The sequence below is a fragment of the Schistocerca cancellata genome, chromosome 9 (assembly GCF_023864275.1).
Source record: "Schistocerca cancellata isolate TAMUIC-IGC-003103 chromosome 9, iqSchCanc2.1, whole genome shotgun sequence".
Taxonomy (NCBI): domain Eukaryota; kingdom Metazoa; phylum Arthropoda; class Insecta; order Orthoptera; family Acrididae; genus Schistocerca; species Schistocerca cancellata.
The window spans coordinates 187,565,202-187,582,911 of NC_064634.1; the positions used below are offsets into that span (position 1 = coordinate 187,565,202).

Consider the following 17,710-nt stretch of genomic DNA (forward strand, 5'->3'; position numbering starts at 1 on the left):
AAACCTATACACACTACACGAAGTACTTACAAATTCCACAGAACTTTTTAAGATATTTTGAGTAACAGATCTCCAGCATAGTGTGCAATGATGCCTATGTAAATACGAATCATCCATGCTTTTACGAGTTAAGACTGTGCTGTGTGCTGTTAATTTTGTTTTATCAGTTTGTTCTGTGCACAAGGAGGTCAGTTTGGTTTTCATATATTATGGAGTACAAAAGAAGAATATAGAATGCAGATAAAGTCTTATTCTGGCAAGACAGTGAGAGCAGAGATGACTACAGATATTGCACTTTGCTGCAGTCAAACACTTTCCAAGGAACAGTTACAGAAAAACTGAAGGAAATAAGTGAAATTGAGAAACAAATTGAAGAAAAAAAAGAAAGATTCTAAAGAAGCAAGAGAAATCATTTTATGCTGGTATTCCACATTAAAGTATATGCGTTAAGTCAAAAATAAAAAGTGACTTAAATTCCATATATTTTTCTCAGCAATTTTGTAAAGTGTTAAATATAATTTGTGTCAAAATGAGTGTAATTTGTGTCAAAATGAGTGGTAATTAAAATTTTATGTATTTTATATGAAAAATAACTTGCTGAAACCCACTGTTTATAAAATTATATGAAAAAATGAGAAAAACCACGACAGAAATTATGCCAACTCAAGTGGTAAACACTTGTGCACTCATCTAATAATATTGATCTCTCTCTACACGATTATCACACCTTTCTTCGCACAAAAAAACCACCTTGAAAGGTCGATGATTCTCTTTTGGATGAGGATGTGCAGTAGGCATTTAACAGATTTCTTCACGCAGCAGGACACTGTTTTACCAATCAGGTATCAAACAGAAATATTCTGACTGCCCCTTACACATTCACCTTCAATTCATGTTGGGTATAATGTGCTTTTGGTAACATTGGCTGCAAATTGACTGAACCAATAAAAATATTAGTATCACACATCCATCAACCCAACATGACTTCAGTAGTTGCCTATCCTATTGTGGACTGGACTCATAGCATCAGGCCTCTTTCCTATGTTGACTGTTCACACAAATGGGATCTCAGTGTAACATGTCTGAAATCTCCAATAGTGAAGGCCTTACAGTCCAGAATCATTGGTAAGCCAAATTGGGCAAAATCACAGTGGGCACTGAGGCAATTATCCCACTGATGCATCTGGTTGAACACTGTGTCCTGCTCTGTGAAAAAGTCTATAGCTGCCTGCTGCACATCCTCATCTGATAGTAATCGTGACTGAAGGTGTGATAATTGCATGGGGAGAGATCAGGACTCTAGGACGAGTGCCCAAGTGTTTCCAACTTGAGTCGGTATAATTTCAACCATGGTTTGTACACTCTTTCTTTCGTTAAATTTCATAAACAGTTGGCTCCCAAATACATACAGCTTTTTGTGAACAAACATTAACAATGCTGTCTTTGTTAATCTCCAAAATCAAATAGGCTTTCAACAAAACACTGCTACTAACAAAGCAACCTCTGATGATGTTGGTTGCAGTTGGATCATGCAGGCATATAAGCACAATATTTCCTTGGTCCATCTGGCTGCTTTCAAGGTGACAAGACTGTTTGTTAATCTCACCAGAATTGATTCGTGCCACAAATGGCGACCAATTATACTCTGCGGAAGACCAATAGTGCATGCACCATAAATCATCACTGCTGCCCCCTGTTGCAAGTGTAGGTATAGCCCCATGAAAGATAAAAAGATGAACTGCTATCAGGTATCACTGTCAAGACTGTCTGTCAGCTGAGTCAACGACCATTGTGTTTTAATGTCAGTTGAAATATGGTTCTAGATCTTATGTACTGGGTAACCGTAAACTCTGTTTACAATTTGGTCTGACAGTACAATTTCAATTGATTCTTTCACTACACACTCCCAGAAGCAAGTTGTAGGAGCAACCATTTGCGCCTTATCATATAAAATTCTCCATGCATCAGTAAGACAGTTTTCCACCACCACAGATTTCTCATGCTGCAACAATTGTGTGGCGACGGTGCTCAATACACCTGTCATAATGATGTGTTGTGACCCGTGTGCTGGGGTAATGCATGGAGTCAAGGTGAGTGGTCTAGTGCATGCCCGTGATCGTAAGTGAACAGCGCTTCTTGTAATAACATTTATTTATCATGCAGAGCACACAAAGGTATATGTGAATTCAAAGTTGCAGACGGTGGCTGGGTGCAAACACATGTGCCACACGAGTGCTGATGTCTCAACAGTGACTGCCACAGATCAGTGCCATGGCTGTGTGTTGTGCTGATGGCAGTGGCAGGACAAGAAAGGCTCTGCCTACCCAGATGTTTCACAGTGTAAGAATCTCACCTTAGGGCTCTCAAAGACAGCCCGTTCTCTCAAAGGAAGCCCGCTGCGCACTCAGGTGGAGACTGCTGACTGTATTCCAGGATTCCAGTTGTTGTGAAGGGTCAGAGCGAAGATGGCAGCTTGCAGATCGTCCGTGATGCCCCATTAGTGGAGGTGGTCTGACCACTTACCAGTATTCTCATCCGCAATGATTCAGTAGATATCAACGGCAGACGACCACTATGATATGTATTTGGTTGGCTGCCTCTCTGTGTTGAAGTCAGCAAGTAAGTAATAGGTTTGCCATGGTTTCACTGAAACTCGACAGGCTGCCATTCTCTCTGGTTCTGGTGACACAGACAGAATAGCAGCTTGACATAATGTGTTCTTGAGCTCTGAAAACCTCTATTCAAAGTGCCGGGCCTCAAGTGCTGTGGCTCTGAGTGTATTTGTCCTCATTTATCAGACCTGTCAGCACTCCTTCGATCACTGTGGTAAGGTAATAGCAATTCTGGGTCAGTGAGCTCTGTTCTTTTCTGTCTACATTTGATTTTGATTTTGTAGTGTCACTCAGGTGGTGGAGTTATACAGGATGTTACAAAAAAGTACGGCCAAACTTTCAGGAAACATTCCTCACACACAAAGAAAGAAAATATGTTATGTGGACATGTGTTCAGAAACGCTTACTTTCCATGTTAGAGCTCATTTTATTACTTCTCTTCAAATCACATTAATCATGGAATGGAAACACACAGCAACAGAACGTACCAGCGTGACTTCAAACACTTTGTTACAGGAAATGTTCAAAATGTCCTCCGTTAGCGAGGATACACGCATCCACCCTCCGTCGCATGGAAGCCCTGATGCAGCCCTGGAGAATGGCGTATTGTATCACAGCCGTCCACAATACGAGCACGGAGAGTCTCTACATTTGGTACTGGGGTTGAGTAGACAAGAGCTTTCAAATGATCCCATAAATGAAAGTCAAGAGGGTTGAGGTCAGGAGAGCGTGGAGGCCATGGAATTGGTCCGCCTCTACCAATCCATCGGTCACCGAATCTGTTGTTGAGAAGCGTACGAACACTTCGACTGGAATGTGCAGGAGCTCCACGTGCATGAACCACATGTTGTGATGTACTTGGAAAGGAACATGTTCTAGCAGCACAGGTAGAGTATCCCGTATGAAATCATGATAACGTGCTCCATTGAGCGTGGGTGGAAGAACATGGTGCCCAATCAAGACATCACCAACAATGCCTGCCCAAACGTTCACAGAAAATCTGTGTTGTTGACGTGATTGCACAATTGTGTGCGGATTCTCATCAGCCCACACATGTTGATTGTGAAAATTTACAATTTGATCACGTTGGAATGAAGCCTCATCCGTAAAGAGAACATTTGCATTGAAATGAGGATTGACACATTGTTGGACGAACCATTCGCAGAAGTGTACCCGTGGAGGCCAATCAGCTGCTGCGCACGCTGTACATGGTACGGAAACAACAGGTTCTCCCGTAGCACTCTCCATACAGTGATGTGGTCAACGTTACCTTGTACAGCAGCAACTTCTCTGATGCTGACATTAGGGTTATCGTCAACTGCACGAAGAATTGCCTCATCCACTGCAGGTGTCCTCATCATTCTAGGTCTTCCCCAGCCGCGAGTCATAGGCTGGAATGTTCCGTGCTCCCTAAGACGCCGATCAATTGCTTCAAATGTCTTCCTGTCGGGACACCTTCGTTCTGGAAATCTGTCTTGATCCAAACGTACCGCGCCACGGCTATTGCCCCGTGCTAATCCATACATCAAATGGGCATCTGCCAACTCCGCATTTGTAAACATTGCACTGACTACAAAACCACGTTCGCGATGAACACTAACCTGTTGATGCTACGTACGGATGTGCTTGATGCTAGTACTGTAGAGCAATGACTCGCATGTCAACACAAGCACCGAAGTCAACATTACCTTCCTTCAATTGGGCCAACTGGCGGTGAATCGAGGAAGTACAGTACATACTGACGAAACTAAAATGAGCTCCAACATGGAAATTAAGTGTTTCTGGACACATGTCCACATAACATCTTTCCTTTATTTGTGTGTGAGGAATGTTTCCTGAAAGTTTGGCCGTACCTTTTTGTAACACCCTGTATAGTGTTACCTCGGGAGTGTCTTGTTAAATAGCAGTACTTGTGTTTCTGTCCGCACTCTTCTGTGGTCTGTTGCAGCGGTACACTGTTCTGTGGTCTGTTGCAGCGGTGCACCTTGTTGGCACATTGATTACCACGTCAGCCCAGTGTCAACCTTGAGCTCACCTGGTAGAAATTTAACAAAATTTTAAACTTGCACATTAAAGTTATTCTCCTGCTTAACTGATGCAAATAGTTCATCCACAGTGGCAAGGGAGTTTGTAAACTACACACTAGCTAAATGCTAGGTCATCCTTTACCAAGCCAAGGTGAACACTACTCCTTGCTGGGAGGGGGACTCAAGGAACGATGGATCTGTTTGTCTGTGAAGCCATTCTGCTTGAACACAAGCTTAAGACATTCCATCTCGTGTCACGCTTAAACAATGAATCCTTAAAAAACTTTGTCCTGTTGCTGTTGTTCCATTGAGATTTTAGGATATGCCCGAACTTCATAAAGAAAGGATTTCCCCGGCGTCTCATTATAATCTGGGTGTGTCCACTTACAACTTGGCCAAGGATTTATTAGCACTGTTCTTCACCCTCATGTCGGAAAATGTATACATTAACAATTCTACAATTTTTACCCAATGGTTGAAGTCCTTGTGTCTTTGTCCCTTGGACTTGCTTGTAAGCTTTGAAGTGTGTCTTTTTTCACCAATTCCTCTTGAAGAATCCTTGATGTTAATTAGGAAACTGGACATGGAAAGGGCAAAGCTTTGCCATCGTCTGCTGAAGTCTACATATTTTTTAGTCAATGACAAAAATTTTGAACATATTGACAGAACAACTGGGGAATCTATTATCCTCCAATCACCAATTTATTTATGGAAATTTTGAAGACAAGGCACTGAGGATGGTCCTTTTAAAACTACTTGTCTCTGACGGTATATTAACGATACATTTATGGTGTGGCCACATGCAATAGATGCTCTGAACTGTTTCCTTCATCCAGGCAACAAGTTCACAATGGCAAGGGATGGAAGGTTTCCATTTTTAGATATACTGGTTTGCAGAAAGGACAATGGGACTCCAAAACAGTGTTTATAGAAAACCAATGCACACAGACCAGTATTTAGATGCAAAGAGTTGTTGCACACTTCACCAATGCACAGAGGTCCTGCGGTGTTTATAAAGAGGGAGTACGTCATCTAGAATATGCCAGTAAATTAGAGGCTTTCTTACCATTTTCTGGGGGCATACTTCAAAACTGGACAGATTTTAAAAAGACATAATATCAAAAGTACATTTCATTCGCCTGCCAGGATTACAGAGCTCATGGCTTGGTAACAGCTGACCTACAATTAAGTGAGACTTGGTGCTTATAAAACCCCTTGCCATTGCGGGAAAACATACTGGCCGAACTACCTGCATCATTAATATACTGAGCATCATCACTGCATATGACTGTTGCAGCCTGAGGAATATACGGTGGCAGAGCACTGTCATATTGAGGAACTCAGAAGTTATATGATAAGGAACAAAGGGTTGCTCCTGCAACAAGCTTTTGGGGCTGTGTTTTAAAGGAATCAGTTGAAATTAGACTGTCAGGCCAAATAATAAACAGAGAAAAAGGTTAACCAAACATAACAATTGAAACTGTATTTTATCTGGCATTAAAACACAATGATTGTTGCCTCGACCTACAGAATGTATCGTCCATGGTACTCGATAGTGATCCATTGTTTTTGTCAGCTTTCACCACTGAGGCACTGTATCTACACTGGAGTAAGTTGGTAGCAGTGACAATTTACGAAGGAAGTTTTGTTTGATTTCTGTGGCTTATAAATGGTCTGCCACTCACGATATGCATCATTTCCAGCAAGATTACCAAACGGCATTCTCGCATGACCATGGAAATATTACATTCAGATGACTGCATGATCTGTTTACAGACAAGATAAGATTATCACCAGTTAATATGTTGGGAAAAGTTTACATAGTTGCACCAAAACAAACTCTGTGTAACAGTTCTGTGTGATTTTGGTTCAATACGATTTTGGGTGACTACAAATGGGACATCTTGTAACCTTTTACATCCTCCCTGCAGTTCAGCAAGTGTGAGAGAAGCTGTGTTAGCTGCTATATGGCTTCAAAATAAATCCCCAAATCTTCCACTCTGTGAGGGACACTTATCGTAATTTTTAAATGGTACATGCACCACATAACAAGTTATTTTTAAACTGAGGTCTATGAACATGAGTCACTGGGCCATTTCCTGCCAAGTAGTCTAATTTAGGAGAAAGTTCCTGCAGAACTATCATGGGTTTTGCTGAAATTGTGTGTGATCATTCACATATTTTCCAATGAATATTGGTGAAGTTTTACTTTCACCAATATAATACTGATAAGAGATATAGCTGTTTGTTTGACCCCATAGCGCAGCTATCAACAGCACTCCCCTGATTTTTTGGCTACTTTGAGACATGTTATCTCCAGTAATATTTTCTTGAAAGAAACAAAACTAGGCTATCTTGTACAACTTTTTGCATTCAACTGCAACTGCATGAAGATACGAACATTGTATAACATCAGAATAAAACATTCAGCAAAAATATTTGCAGAAAGCTTTGCAAATAATGATCAAAACTAGTTTATATTGGGCTATAAACTTTACCTGGCCTTATGAAGTAAATAACAGCTACACTCAGCCGAAGGACAGCACCCACTATGCTGGGAACCCAATAGTAAAATGCAGATAGTTTGAACAAATCCCACAACAATTAAACATACAGAAGTATAACTGATAGTTAAATAATTATTGACACGACATTTTCTATAAATGTACCTTGTGGTACGAGGGCTATCCACAAAGTACATTACGTTTTCGTTTGTGTCCGTTAGGGGCGGGGCTAGCGCGGCCATCTTGGTGTCATGGCATTCCGCCACTCAGTCGGCATCCTGCCGTGCTAGTGAGAGGTTCGTGCTGTACTCCGTTGAGTTACTGTGACAGTCTGAAATGTCAGCGTTAATTGAAAATGCCACGAAGTGTGAAGTGCGTGCTGTAATAAGGTTTCTGACTGCAAAAAACTGTACACCGATAGAAATCTATCGGCAGCTTTGTGAAGTGTATGAGGACAACATAATCACTGAAGGTGGAGTGCGTCAATGGGTCATAAAATTTAAAAATGGCCGAACTAACGTTCACGACGAAGAGCGAAGTGGAAGACCCAGCATAGTGACTGCTGAACTTGTCGAAAAAGTCGATGCCGCGGTCCGTGAAAACCATAATTTCACAATAATGGAACTCTCTATGAGTTTTCCACAAATTTCACGAAATTTGTTGCATGAAATCATTACCGAAAAGCTTGGTTACCACAAGTTTTGTGCAAGATGATACCAAAAATCTTGACAGAGTTTCACAAAAATCAGCGAATGGCTGCAGCGTTAACGTTTTTGGATGCTTACGAGAAAGATGGCGACTCATTACTCGTTCGCATCGTTACTGGTGACGAAACATGGGTTAAGCATATGAACTGCGAGACAAAATTGCAGTCAATGCAGTGGGGGCACACAAATTCCCCCCAGAAACCCAAGAAATGCGTGCAGACAATGTCAGCAAGGAAGGTGATGGGGACTGTCTCTTGGGACAGAAAAGGTGTGATTTTTGTGAATTTCCTGTAAAGTGGCACTACAATAAACTCTCAAAGGTATTGCCAAACTCTGCACAACCTCGGAAGAGCAATACAAAACAAGCGCAGGGGAAAGTTGGGCTCAAAGATCTTGCTGATTCACGACAACGCCCGGGCCCACACGGCAAATGCCACTCGTGAAGTTCTCGAATCTTTTAAGTGGGAGTTGTTTCCTCATCCGCCGTACAGTCCCGACCTGGCACCGAGTGACTTCCACTTATTCCCAGCAATGAAGAAGTGGTTGGCTATGCAGCGTTTTGGTGACGACGCACAGCTTCAAGAAGAGGTAACCACGTGGTTGAAGGCGCAGGCGGCCGAATTTTACAACGAAGGAATTTCCAAGCTCGTCCATTGCTACGATAAGTGCCTTAATTTAAATGGCAACTTTGTAGAAAAGTAGTATTTAAGTGTGGCTTTCATCTGTATATAATTAAAAAAAAATCCAATTCTTTATTTATTTTTAATTCCAAAACGTAATGTACTTTGTGGATAGCCCTCGTATTTTCCATGTGAAATTAGTCAGTTAAATAGTTACTGGTAGCATGCTTTATAAAAGTCCAGAAATACAATCTTACTTTTAAATTCATAGCTATTTAACACACTAATTTCACATTACAAAATCTCAAGGTAGATCCTATACATTTTAGAGAGACTTAAATAATGTATATTATTGATTATGAACATTTTTATCGTGCAAGACACGGTTCAAAACACATGGGTTAACTGGGAAGTACTTTTGATATGGCAGAACCTAAATAATTTAAATGTGATTACCTCAAATTACTGGAGTCACCAAAAAAAGAAAACTATCGTTTTATTGGCTTCTTTATTCCATTTCATTTTTTATAAAAAGAATTCCGTAGAGCTGAATACTTTAGAGGTGTTTAATAGGAAACAAAAAAGATTACTTATTTGAAATTTTCCTGACAACCTCATTTCCTAGTTCTCAGGACTTTCGATATTACCTTTCCCAGAGAGCACTAAACAATTGTCAAACAGAATAAAAGATGTCAGATTTAATTTGAGTACCAGCAGAATATGGTGTATTTTTGATGCACCTCCACCCTGTTGATTTTAAAGCCACTTGCATTGCAACACCAAATCTAGTTTTTTAGGTGTTGTAGAACATGGTCTTTTTAATGAAAGCAGTTTGAAGGAGTTATCAGAAAACTCTCTTCATAAAAGTTGATTAAAAATATTCACTTTTGGCATTTTTACAAAAATCGCCAACTTTCCCTTCAATTTTTAAGCTACTGGAAAACAGTAAGAGAATGGAATTTTATGTTCTAAGACCTTGTAGCGGTAAGTTATTAGATGCAAGATTTCAGGTTTATCCTGCAATTATTTCTGGAGATATAAAAAGCTAGACACTAAATTTTGCTAAGCATCTCTTTTTTCAGACCACTTTGATTCAGATTGTCCACATGAAAATAGCTAAAGAAATCTTTTTTCAGTATGTCGCTTAAAAGAGCACAAAAAATTGTACAAGATGTCAGCTGCCCTCAGCTGCTAAAGAAGTTTCGAGGGCACCCTCGAAATGCTAAAGAAGTTTCGCCACCGTCTTCTTATTTCATTAATATCAAGCTATTGCTAATAATGAACTGTGTAACCATTCTGAAGAGTACTGACTTGCTAGGTGTCACAAGATGGTTGACCAATGTGTGAGAAGAGATTCTGAACATATTATTTGTGAGGGCTTGGTAAATTCTTTTATACCATGATGTGGACCTTTAACTTTGACCCCACATGTGAAACCAAAAATGTACCACGCTGTGAGGATGTCGACACAGAGGACGTCACAGAATGGCAGGCAACTGATGAAATTGATTTACTAATTGATGATGATACTATGGAAATGGTGATGCAGGAAGAAGTAACACAAGAGCAGGAGGCAAACTTAGATGACAAGAGAAATATCATCCCATATTTGGGAAGGTTAAAGATGACTGAGGCAATGCTGCAAATACATAAGTCAGCAGGAGGAAGCGATGCCAGTGGATATCATCTGTTTGCTTAAGTGGAAGGATACTACAATACGGGAAAGGGTTAAAGGAGGGGAACAGTCATCTACCAAAGACTTTCTTAGAACCTCAAACCTCTATGTTTCATCTTTATTGCTAGGCCTGGTGTTTCACACGTAAGTAATCATACATTCATACTTTACCATGCAGATCATTTTATTTTTTCTTCAATATTTTTTGAAGGGCACAGTACATACATAACAAACACATGTAACTAGCATGTATTATGTGCGAAGTGAGAAAATGTTAATGCGATTAGGTTTTGGTATAAAAAAGGGTGTTTTGTATAGTGCAGATAGGGTCAGAAAAGAGAAACTATAGAACTCCAGCCTATCCAACTTGACCTTCTGTCACATTGCCCGAATAGTTGAGAATTTACTGCACTGACACAAATTATTGACGGAAGAATGGGAAATCTGGTAGAAACCAACCCCGGGAACCATTCTGGGCCTCTAAGCAAAGTACGAACATAAATGCAATATGAGCCCTACAACTTCCATCAGAAGATAGCTTTAAGGAAGGTAATTAAATAATTTTATAGATTTGGAGAGTTTCTGACAACACTGACTGCACTATTTGAAATTCTGAAGCTAGCAGGGTAAAATACGGATAACAAAAGGTTATTTACAAATTATATAGAAACTAGAGAGCAGTTACAAGGGTTGAAGTATACAAAAGAAGCAGTAACTGAGAAGAGTCCAACAGGGTTATTATCAATCCCTGATGTTACACAATCTGTACACAGAGCAAACTGTGAAGGAAACCAAAGAGAAATCTGTAAAGGGAACTGAAAGTTCAGGAGAACAATTAAAAATTTGGGGTTTTATGAAGACGACATAATTCTATCAGAGACAGCAGTTTAATAAAAAATGAATACAAGAGAAGATTAACATAAACAATAGTAAAACATGGGTAATTGAAGGTAGTTTAAGTTAGATGATGCTGAGAGAATTAGACTAGGAAAAGTGACACTCGAAGTAGTAGATGAATTTTGCCTTTAGAGGAATTTCTTAATGTCAAACATGAAATTAAATCTCGGGGAACCTTTTCTGAAGGATTATCTGAATTACGGCCTAGTATGGAATTGAAATGTGAATGATATACGCAGTTCAGACAAGAGAATAGAAGATTTTGAAATGTGGTGCTCCAGAAGAAGGCTGAATATTAAATAGGTAGACTGAATAGTTAAGGAGAAGGGACTGAACTGAATTTGGAGTGGAGGGAAAATTATGGTATAACCTAACTAAAGGAAGGGAACAATTGTTTGGACACATCTTGAAGTATCAAGGAATCGTCAGTTTGGGAGGGGAAAGAAGGAGAGAGAGCGAGAGAGAGAGATTCATTTTGGGGGGGGGGGGGGGGGGGGGGGAGAGGGAGGGGGTCCTAAAATAGGAAATACGGAAGCGTCCGATCCCGCCCGTCTGCTTTGACCCATGACGTCACAAATATGGCGGAAACAAAAAAACACACACACACACACACTTTCCACAAGAAGCCTAATGACACTAATGGGACAAGCGCGGGAAATGGGGTGTTTTGGGTGGGGGGCAAACTAAATATAAACAAATTTAGACGCCTTGCGTAGCTACAACGTGTAAGTGAAGACAGCCATGCATGAATACCCACCCACCTCCCCAGGGGTCGTAACCCCTGCAACCCATAGAAGATGAAGATGCTTCAGTAGCTGATTAGTGTTTTTTTGTGTTTTTAAAAAAAAAAAATCTCACGGGATAGAACGAACAGATCAGAAAGATAAATATAATAAACTAAAACAGAAATTGGAGGAAACAGATAATTAAAATATATAATAATAAGTGTTTTTAAATTTTAAAAAAAATCTCACGAGATAGAACGAACAGATCAGAAAAGTAAATAAAATAAGATAAAACAGAACTGGAGACAGCCACACTCAAATCAAACTCCGCACCGTCATGACGTCACACACGACAACACCCTTACGTCACGGGTCAAAGCCGACACGTGGGATCGGATGCTTCTGTCGACCCCTAAAATATATAAGCAGGTTCAAATGGATGTAGGCCTAGGTTGCAGTTACTTACAAGAGATGAGTCAGGTTGTGCAGGATGGGCTGGTGTGGATACCTGCATCAAACTAGCCTTTGAACTGAATATACTAACAACAGCAAAGCAGATAGATTTAATAACTACACAAAGCAACTACAGACACTGTTTGCGAGCGGGCATTGATTTAAATCAATAGGTAAATTGAAAATTTGTGCTGGACAGGGAATTGAACCTGGGTCTCCTGCTTACTAGGCAGATGCTCTAACCACTTAGTCATCCATACACAGTGCTTATCACAAGTGCACAGACTGTGTCCCGTCAGACCCAAATTTTCAACTTAACCACACACTATTAATGTAGTGCCTCTACCCAGTATTCTGATTATGGTATTTGCAGTATTTTGCTGATTCCCATAAGAGTTTGAACCTGGATCAAAATGGTGTCTGTTCTTTCTGACCTGCCTGAAAGAACAAACACCACAAATATCGAATTAGGGAAAAGTTGGCCAATGATCTCTTCAGTATGGATACACATCAGATCGAACTCTCATGGGAATCGGCGAAATGCCACAAGTAATGACAATAATTGGCCGGGCACTATCCTAGCAGCGTGTGAATAAATTGAAAATTCGGGTCTAATAGGAGGTGTGGTAGGGTAGTCTAGGAGTTGCAATAACAGCTGTGTCCAGATGGCTTAGGGGTCACAGCATCTGCTTAGTAAGCAGGAGACACGGGTTTGATTCCCAGTGCAGCACAAATTTTCAACTTTTCCCTTTGATTTAAATTGATGGCTACCCACAAACCAGGTCTGTTTGTAGTTTCCAAAAGAACAGACACCACATACATAGGTTTAATTATCTTTACAGTGGTATGGAAGGAAGTGGTAGATGTGCATATCCCTCATGTTCAAGAGTTAAATCTGACCAGGTGGGGCTAAGACCAATTAAACAGGAGGTGGTATAGATACGTGGTCGACTGGTCAGACAAAGAGTGTCAGCAAGGAGACCCACACTGCACGAAGGCCTAAGGAAACACTAAAAATGATCATGTGGAAATACATGCTCAATCTTGAAATCAAGCCACAGTGTTTACAATGAAATAACAAATTACATGTAGCCTACCAGTAAGCTTATGTACTACGAAGTTCATATAGTCATTTAGAGAATAACAGCAATGGTAGGCTTCTGCATGGCTGGAGATCAAATTCGCACATGGGCAACTGAACTCAAAGCACAATCCACTATCAGTGAACAGTTTTATGATTTTGATAAACTGAGTACCCGAAGCCTTCTACAAAGCAAAGGCATGGTAGTTTTTACACCATGTGTACTTTTCCTTGCAGACTAACATGCTGTATTTGGGATAAGCAGAGTGTAATGTCCTGAAGGATAAGAAGTTGGCCATTTATTGCCTACAATACACATTTATCACTGGTAGAGTGTGTGTGTGTGTGTGTGTGTGTGTGTGTGTGTGTGTGTGTGTGTGTTTTAGGAGCACTCAAAGAACATTGTGAAACTGTCATAAAACACAAGCTTATCTTAGACTTAATTACAGGCCATACCTAAATGGAAGTAGCAGTAGTTTTAGATAAAGCACTACCATGGTGTTTGTAAACAACTGATGAACGAGTGGAAAATATTATAGCCATATAAAGTACGCAAAAGTCCAATTAAAATAGTGGCAAGTTCAGGAATTAACGATCATTCTTTCAAACCGAACTTGCGAAATGATTACGCTCAAAAGGTAAATAATATCAACATACTGAATAGCTGCGTTGTTGCTCGTACTGAATAGGATGAGATATTCATTTTCTGTAATTTCACAGATCTGTTTAGTTAACTGCTGTCCGTGTCGATTCACATGCCGATTTATCTGGTGAATAACACTGTCTAAATCGACCGCCACTGTTCTTCTGTCTAAAAAGTACGAAGGAATGGCAATCAAAATGACATGCATGCTACAGGTAAATTAATGAAACAGGTAAAAGACGATTGCAAGAGAATGAACTAAGAAATATGGACACAAAGGCAATGTGGCAACGACAGAAGGCAATAACATTTTTACCATTCAGTTCCGATAACAATTCGGTGACATTTTTCAGTTCCATTACAGGCTGAAACATGAGAACTTGCAACACTGATTTCCACACTTCTTTCTCGATTTCCATGCTGCTTATGAAGTTTTTATTGTAGTATATTTTTTCCCTAATACGTCTAGCACGAAACGCTTTTATATATCCCGTCAGTACTGGTACCAATGGAACTGTGAAACATCATGACATGATAATTATCCAAGTACACATTTTGATGCTATCAAAATAATATCGCGTCACGGACAGTAAGCCACCGCTTCCCTTGCTCTCAGCAATTGTAAACAAAAACAACATTCAAACGACACACGCGCTAGAACCATAGACTATAGAGCGCCAAGAGAAGAGCCAAAGACGTACTTTAATTGTCTCAAATTTGATCTTGAAAACATCACTAATTGGAATTCACGATGATTCGAACTATATATAACACGCCGCGTTAATATATAATAATAATATTTATTCAACACCGAATAATCAAATACAATCCCTAGAAATAATACAGTTTCAGGACATCATACAGATTATTCTTCTGAATATATCAGTTTATAAACTACAAACTAAAAATTTGTTTGTATTAATAAATTTTACATTTTGATGGATTTTACATTTGGTAATATACAATCACAATATTACAAATATTGTTTTTATCAACATTATATTAATTGTAGGTTACTTAAAACTATGAGCTTGACATACAGGGTTATTACAAATGATTGAAGCGATTTCACAGCTATACAATAACTTTATTATTTGAGATATTTTCACAATGCTTTGCACACACATACAAAAACTCAAAAAGTTTTTTTAGGCATTCACAAACGTTCGATATGTGCCCCTTTAGTGACTCTGCAGACATCAAGCCGATAATCAAGTTCCTCCCACACTCAGCGCAGCATGTCCCCATCAATGAGTTCGAAAGCATCGTTGATGCGAGCTCGCAGTTCTGGCACGTTTCTTGGTAGAGGAGGTTTAAACACTGAATCTTTCACATAACCCCACAGAAAGAAATCGCATGGGGTTAAGTCGGGAGACCGTGGAGGCCATGACATGAATTGCTGATCATGATCTCCACCACGACCGATCCATCGGTTTTCCAGTCTCCTGTTTAAGAAATGCCGAACATCATGATGGACGTGCGGTGGAGCACCATTCTGTTGAAAGATGAAGTCGGCGCTGTCGGTCTCCAATTGTGGCATGAGCCAATTTTCCAGCATGTCCAGATACACGTGTCCTGTAACGTTTTTTTCGCAGAAGAAAAAGGGACCGTAAACTTTAAACCGTGAGATTGCACAAAACACGTTAACTTTTGGTGAATTGCGAATTTGCTGCACGAATGCGTTAGGATACTCTACCGCCCAGGTTCGCACATTGTGTCTGTTCACTTCACCATTAAGAAAAAATGTTGCTTCATCAGTGAAAACAATTTTCGCACCGAACGCATCCTCTTCCATGAGCTGTTGCAACCGCGCCGAAAATTCAAAGCGTTTGACTTTGTCATCGGGTGTCAGTGCTTGTAGCAATTGTAAACGGTAAGGCTTCTGCTTTAGGCTTTTCCGTAAGATTTTCCAAACCGTCGGCTGTGGTACGTTTAGCTCCCTGCTTGCTTTATTCGTCGACTTCCGCGGGCTACGCATGAAACTTGCCCGCACGCGTTCAACCGTTTCTTCGCTCACTGCAGGCCGACCCGTTGATTTCCCGGCCCCTTACAGAGGCATCCAGAAGCTTTAAACTGCGCATACCATCGCCGAATGGAGTTAGCAGTTGGTGGATCTTTGTTCTTCGTCCTGAAGTGTCGTTGCACTGTTATGACTGACTGATGTGAGTGCATTTCAATTTTCAAGCACGACATACGCTTTCTCGGCTCCTGTCGCCATTTTGTCTCACTGCGCTCTCGAGCGCTCTGGCGGCAGAAACCTGAAGTGCGGCTTCAGCCGAACAAAACTTTATGAGTTTTTCTACGTATCTGTAGTTTGTCGTGACTATATGTCAATGAATGGAGCTACAGTGAATTTATGAAATCGCTTCAATCATTTGTAATAGCCCTGTACTTATGAAGCACTTTTCATACAGATATAATACTCGTCTAGGGAATAAAAAGGGGTTTCCATTAGAATTATTTTTAGCTGATCTTTTAATTTGTTAGTAGGAAGGGTTCTGAGACTTTTTGGTAGGGCTTTGGCTAGCTTCAGCCCAGCATGAAGTGCATTTTTTTTCATATGAAGCTGTTCTGTGGCTATTTACATGGTATCTGAACTTTTGCCTCGTATCGTACTGGTGCAGGTCACTGTTGAAATTTGGATTTATTGTTTTCACAAGCAATATAACTTTCAATATGTATACACCTATAATGGTAAGCACACGTAATTCTGGGAACAGATTGCGACTGAAACACGCTGCGTTAATGTACCAGACAAAACTAACGCCATGCTGATGTATGTAGAATGTTGTATGCATCCACCTTCCCCCTCCCCCCCGCCATCGCCAAATCCGATCACCCGTGGCAGATAATTGCATCATTGTTGGTCACAAACAAGCAATTACAGTCACGCAACAAAGTGGAGCTGCTGAGTTCTGCATATTGAAGGGGGCACGACGTAGAAGGATAAAATGAGACTGTTTGATACAATTCAAACCAGTGTTTTGTGACAGGTTGGCAGTGTTAAGTCGACTTTTTGCGACATTAAGAAAAATCGCAACAACGCTTGGTAATTAGTTGATCCATGGATTGTTTTGCACGATAAATCATAATGATGTGGAACGAGTTATTTTACATCACTTTGCGAGTTAAATTGTCATTTTTTTTTTAAAGACAGATGTGAGTCAGTGATTCCCACTCACCACACTTAACACATAACTATAACAGAAATTCTTCAATGCAACAGAAGGAGTTGTCAAGGGTAAACTTTTTCAGTTTGCTTTCTGTCAGACATTTTACATCCCTGGATAAGTGAAAAAAATTAGTTGTATTGTGCACCCCATTTTGTGCTAAAAACAATTCCAATGTGGAGTGATGAATGTCATTTTTCTCTTCTGGTATTGTAACTACGTACATCATTGTGCTTTTGAATTCAGTGCATTACTAACAAAAATCTTCATCAGGAAATAAATATACTATGAAGCAGTAGACAGAACGTCTAACTCTATAAACCCATGTCTAAAATATTATCTTTGTTGAGCAAGTTTTTGAGCTATGAAGACTTTTAACCATTATGAGGTCGCGCGGATTTTCGTAGCGTTAATAGTCGCACAGGATGTTGCTAACAAAGTGGCTATAATGACATTCTTGTGCAGCATATCACTAATATGAATATGTTTCACAAATGGCTATTTAGAATGTTAGTTCCCAGTACATTATCGTTTTATTTAATATTACTTAATTCATTAGATAATAAATTAGCGACTACTTAATTCATTAGATAATA

The 17,710-nt window shown here is 40.0% G+C and overlaps 1 protein-coding gene across 2 annotated transcripts in view; it reads right to left on the reverse strand.

Annotated features, from left to right (window-relative positions):
• The window catches only part of LOC126100256 (non-structural maintenance of chromosomes element 1 homolog), a 54,424-nt gene extending 39,797 nt beyond the window's left edge, over window positions 1-14,627 (reverse strand). For both annotated transcript variants that reach the window (XM_049910842.1, XM_049910841.1), the window contains exons 1-2: window positions 14,261-14,627; window positions 13,959-14,112 (exon numbers count right to left, since the gene is read on the reverse strand). In XM_049910842.1, coding sequence (XP_049766799.1) covers window positions 13,959-14,112; window positions 14,261-14,363 — 257 coding nt within the window. In that variant the 5' untranslated portion in view covers window positions 14,364-14,627. The remainder of the gene's footprint in view (window positions 1-13,958; window positions 14,113-14,260) is intronic.
• Window positions 14,628-17,710: the final 3,083 nt, after the last annotated feature.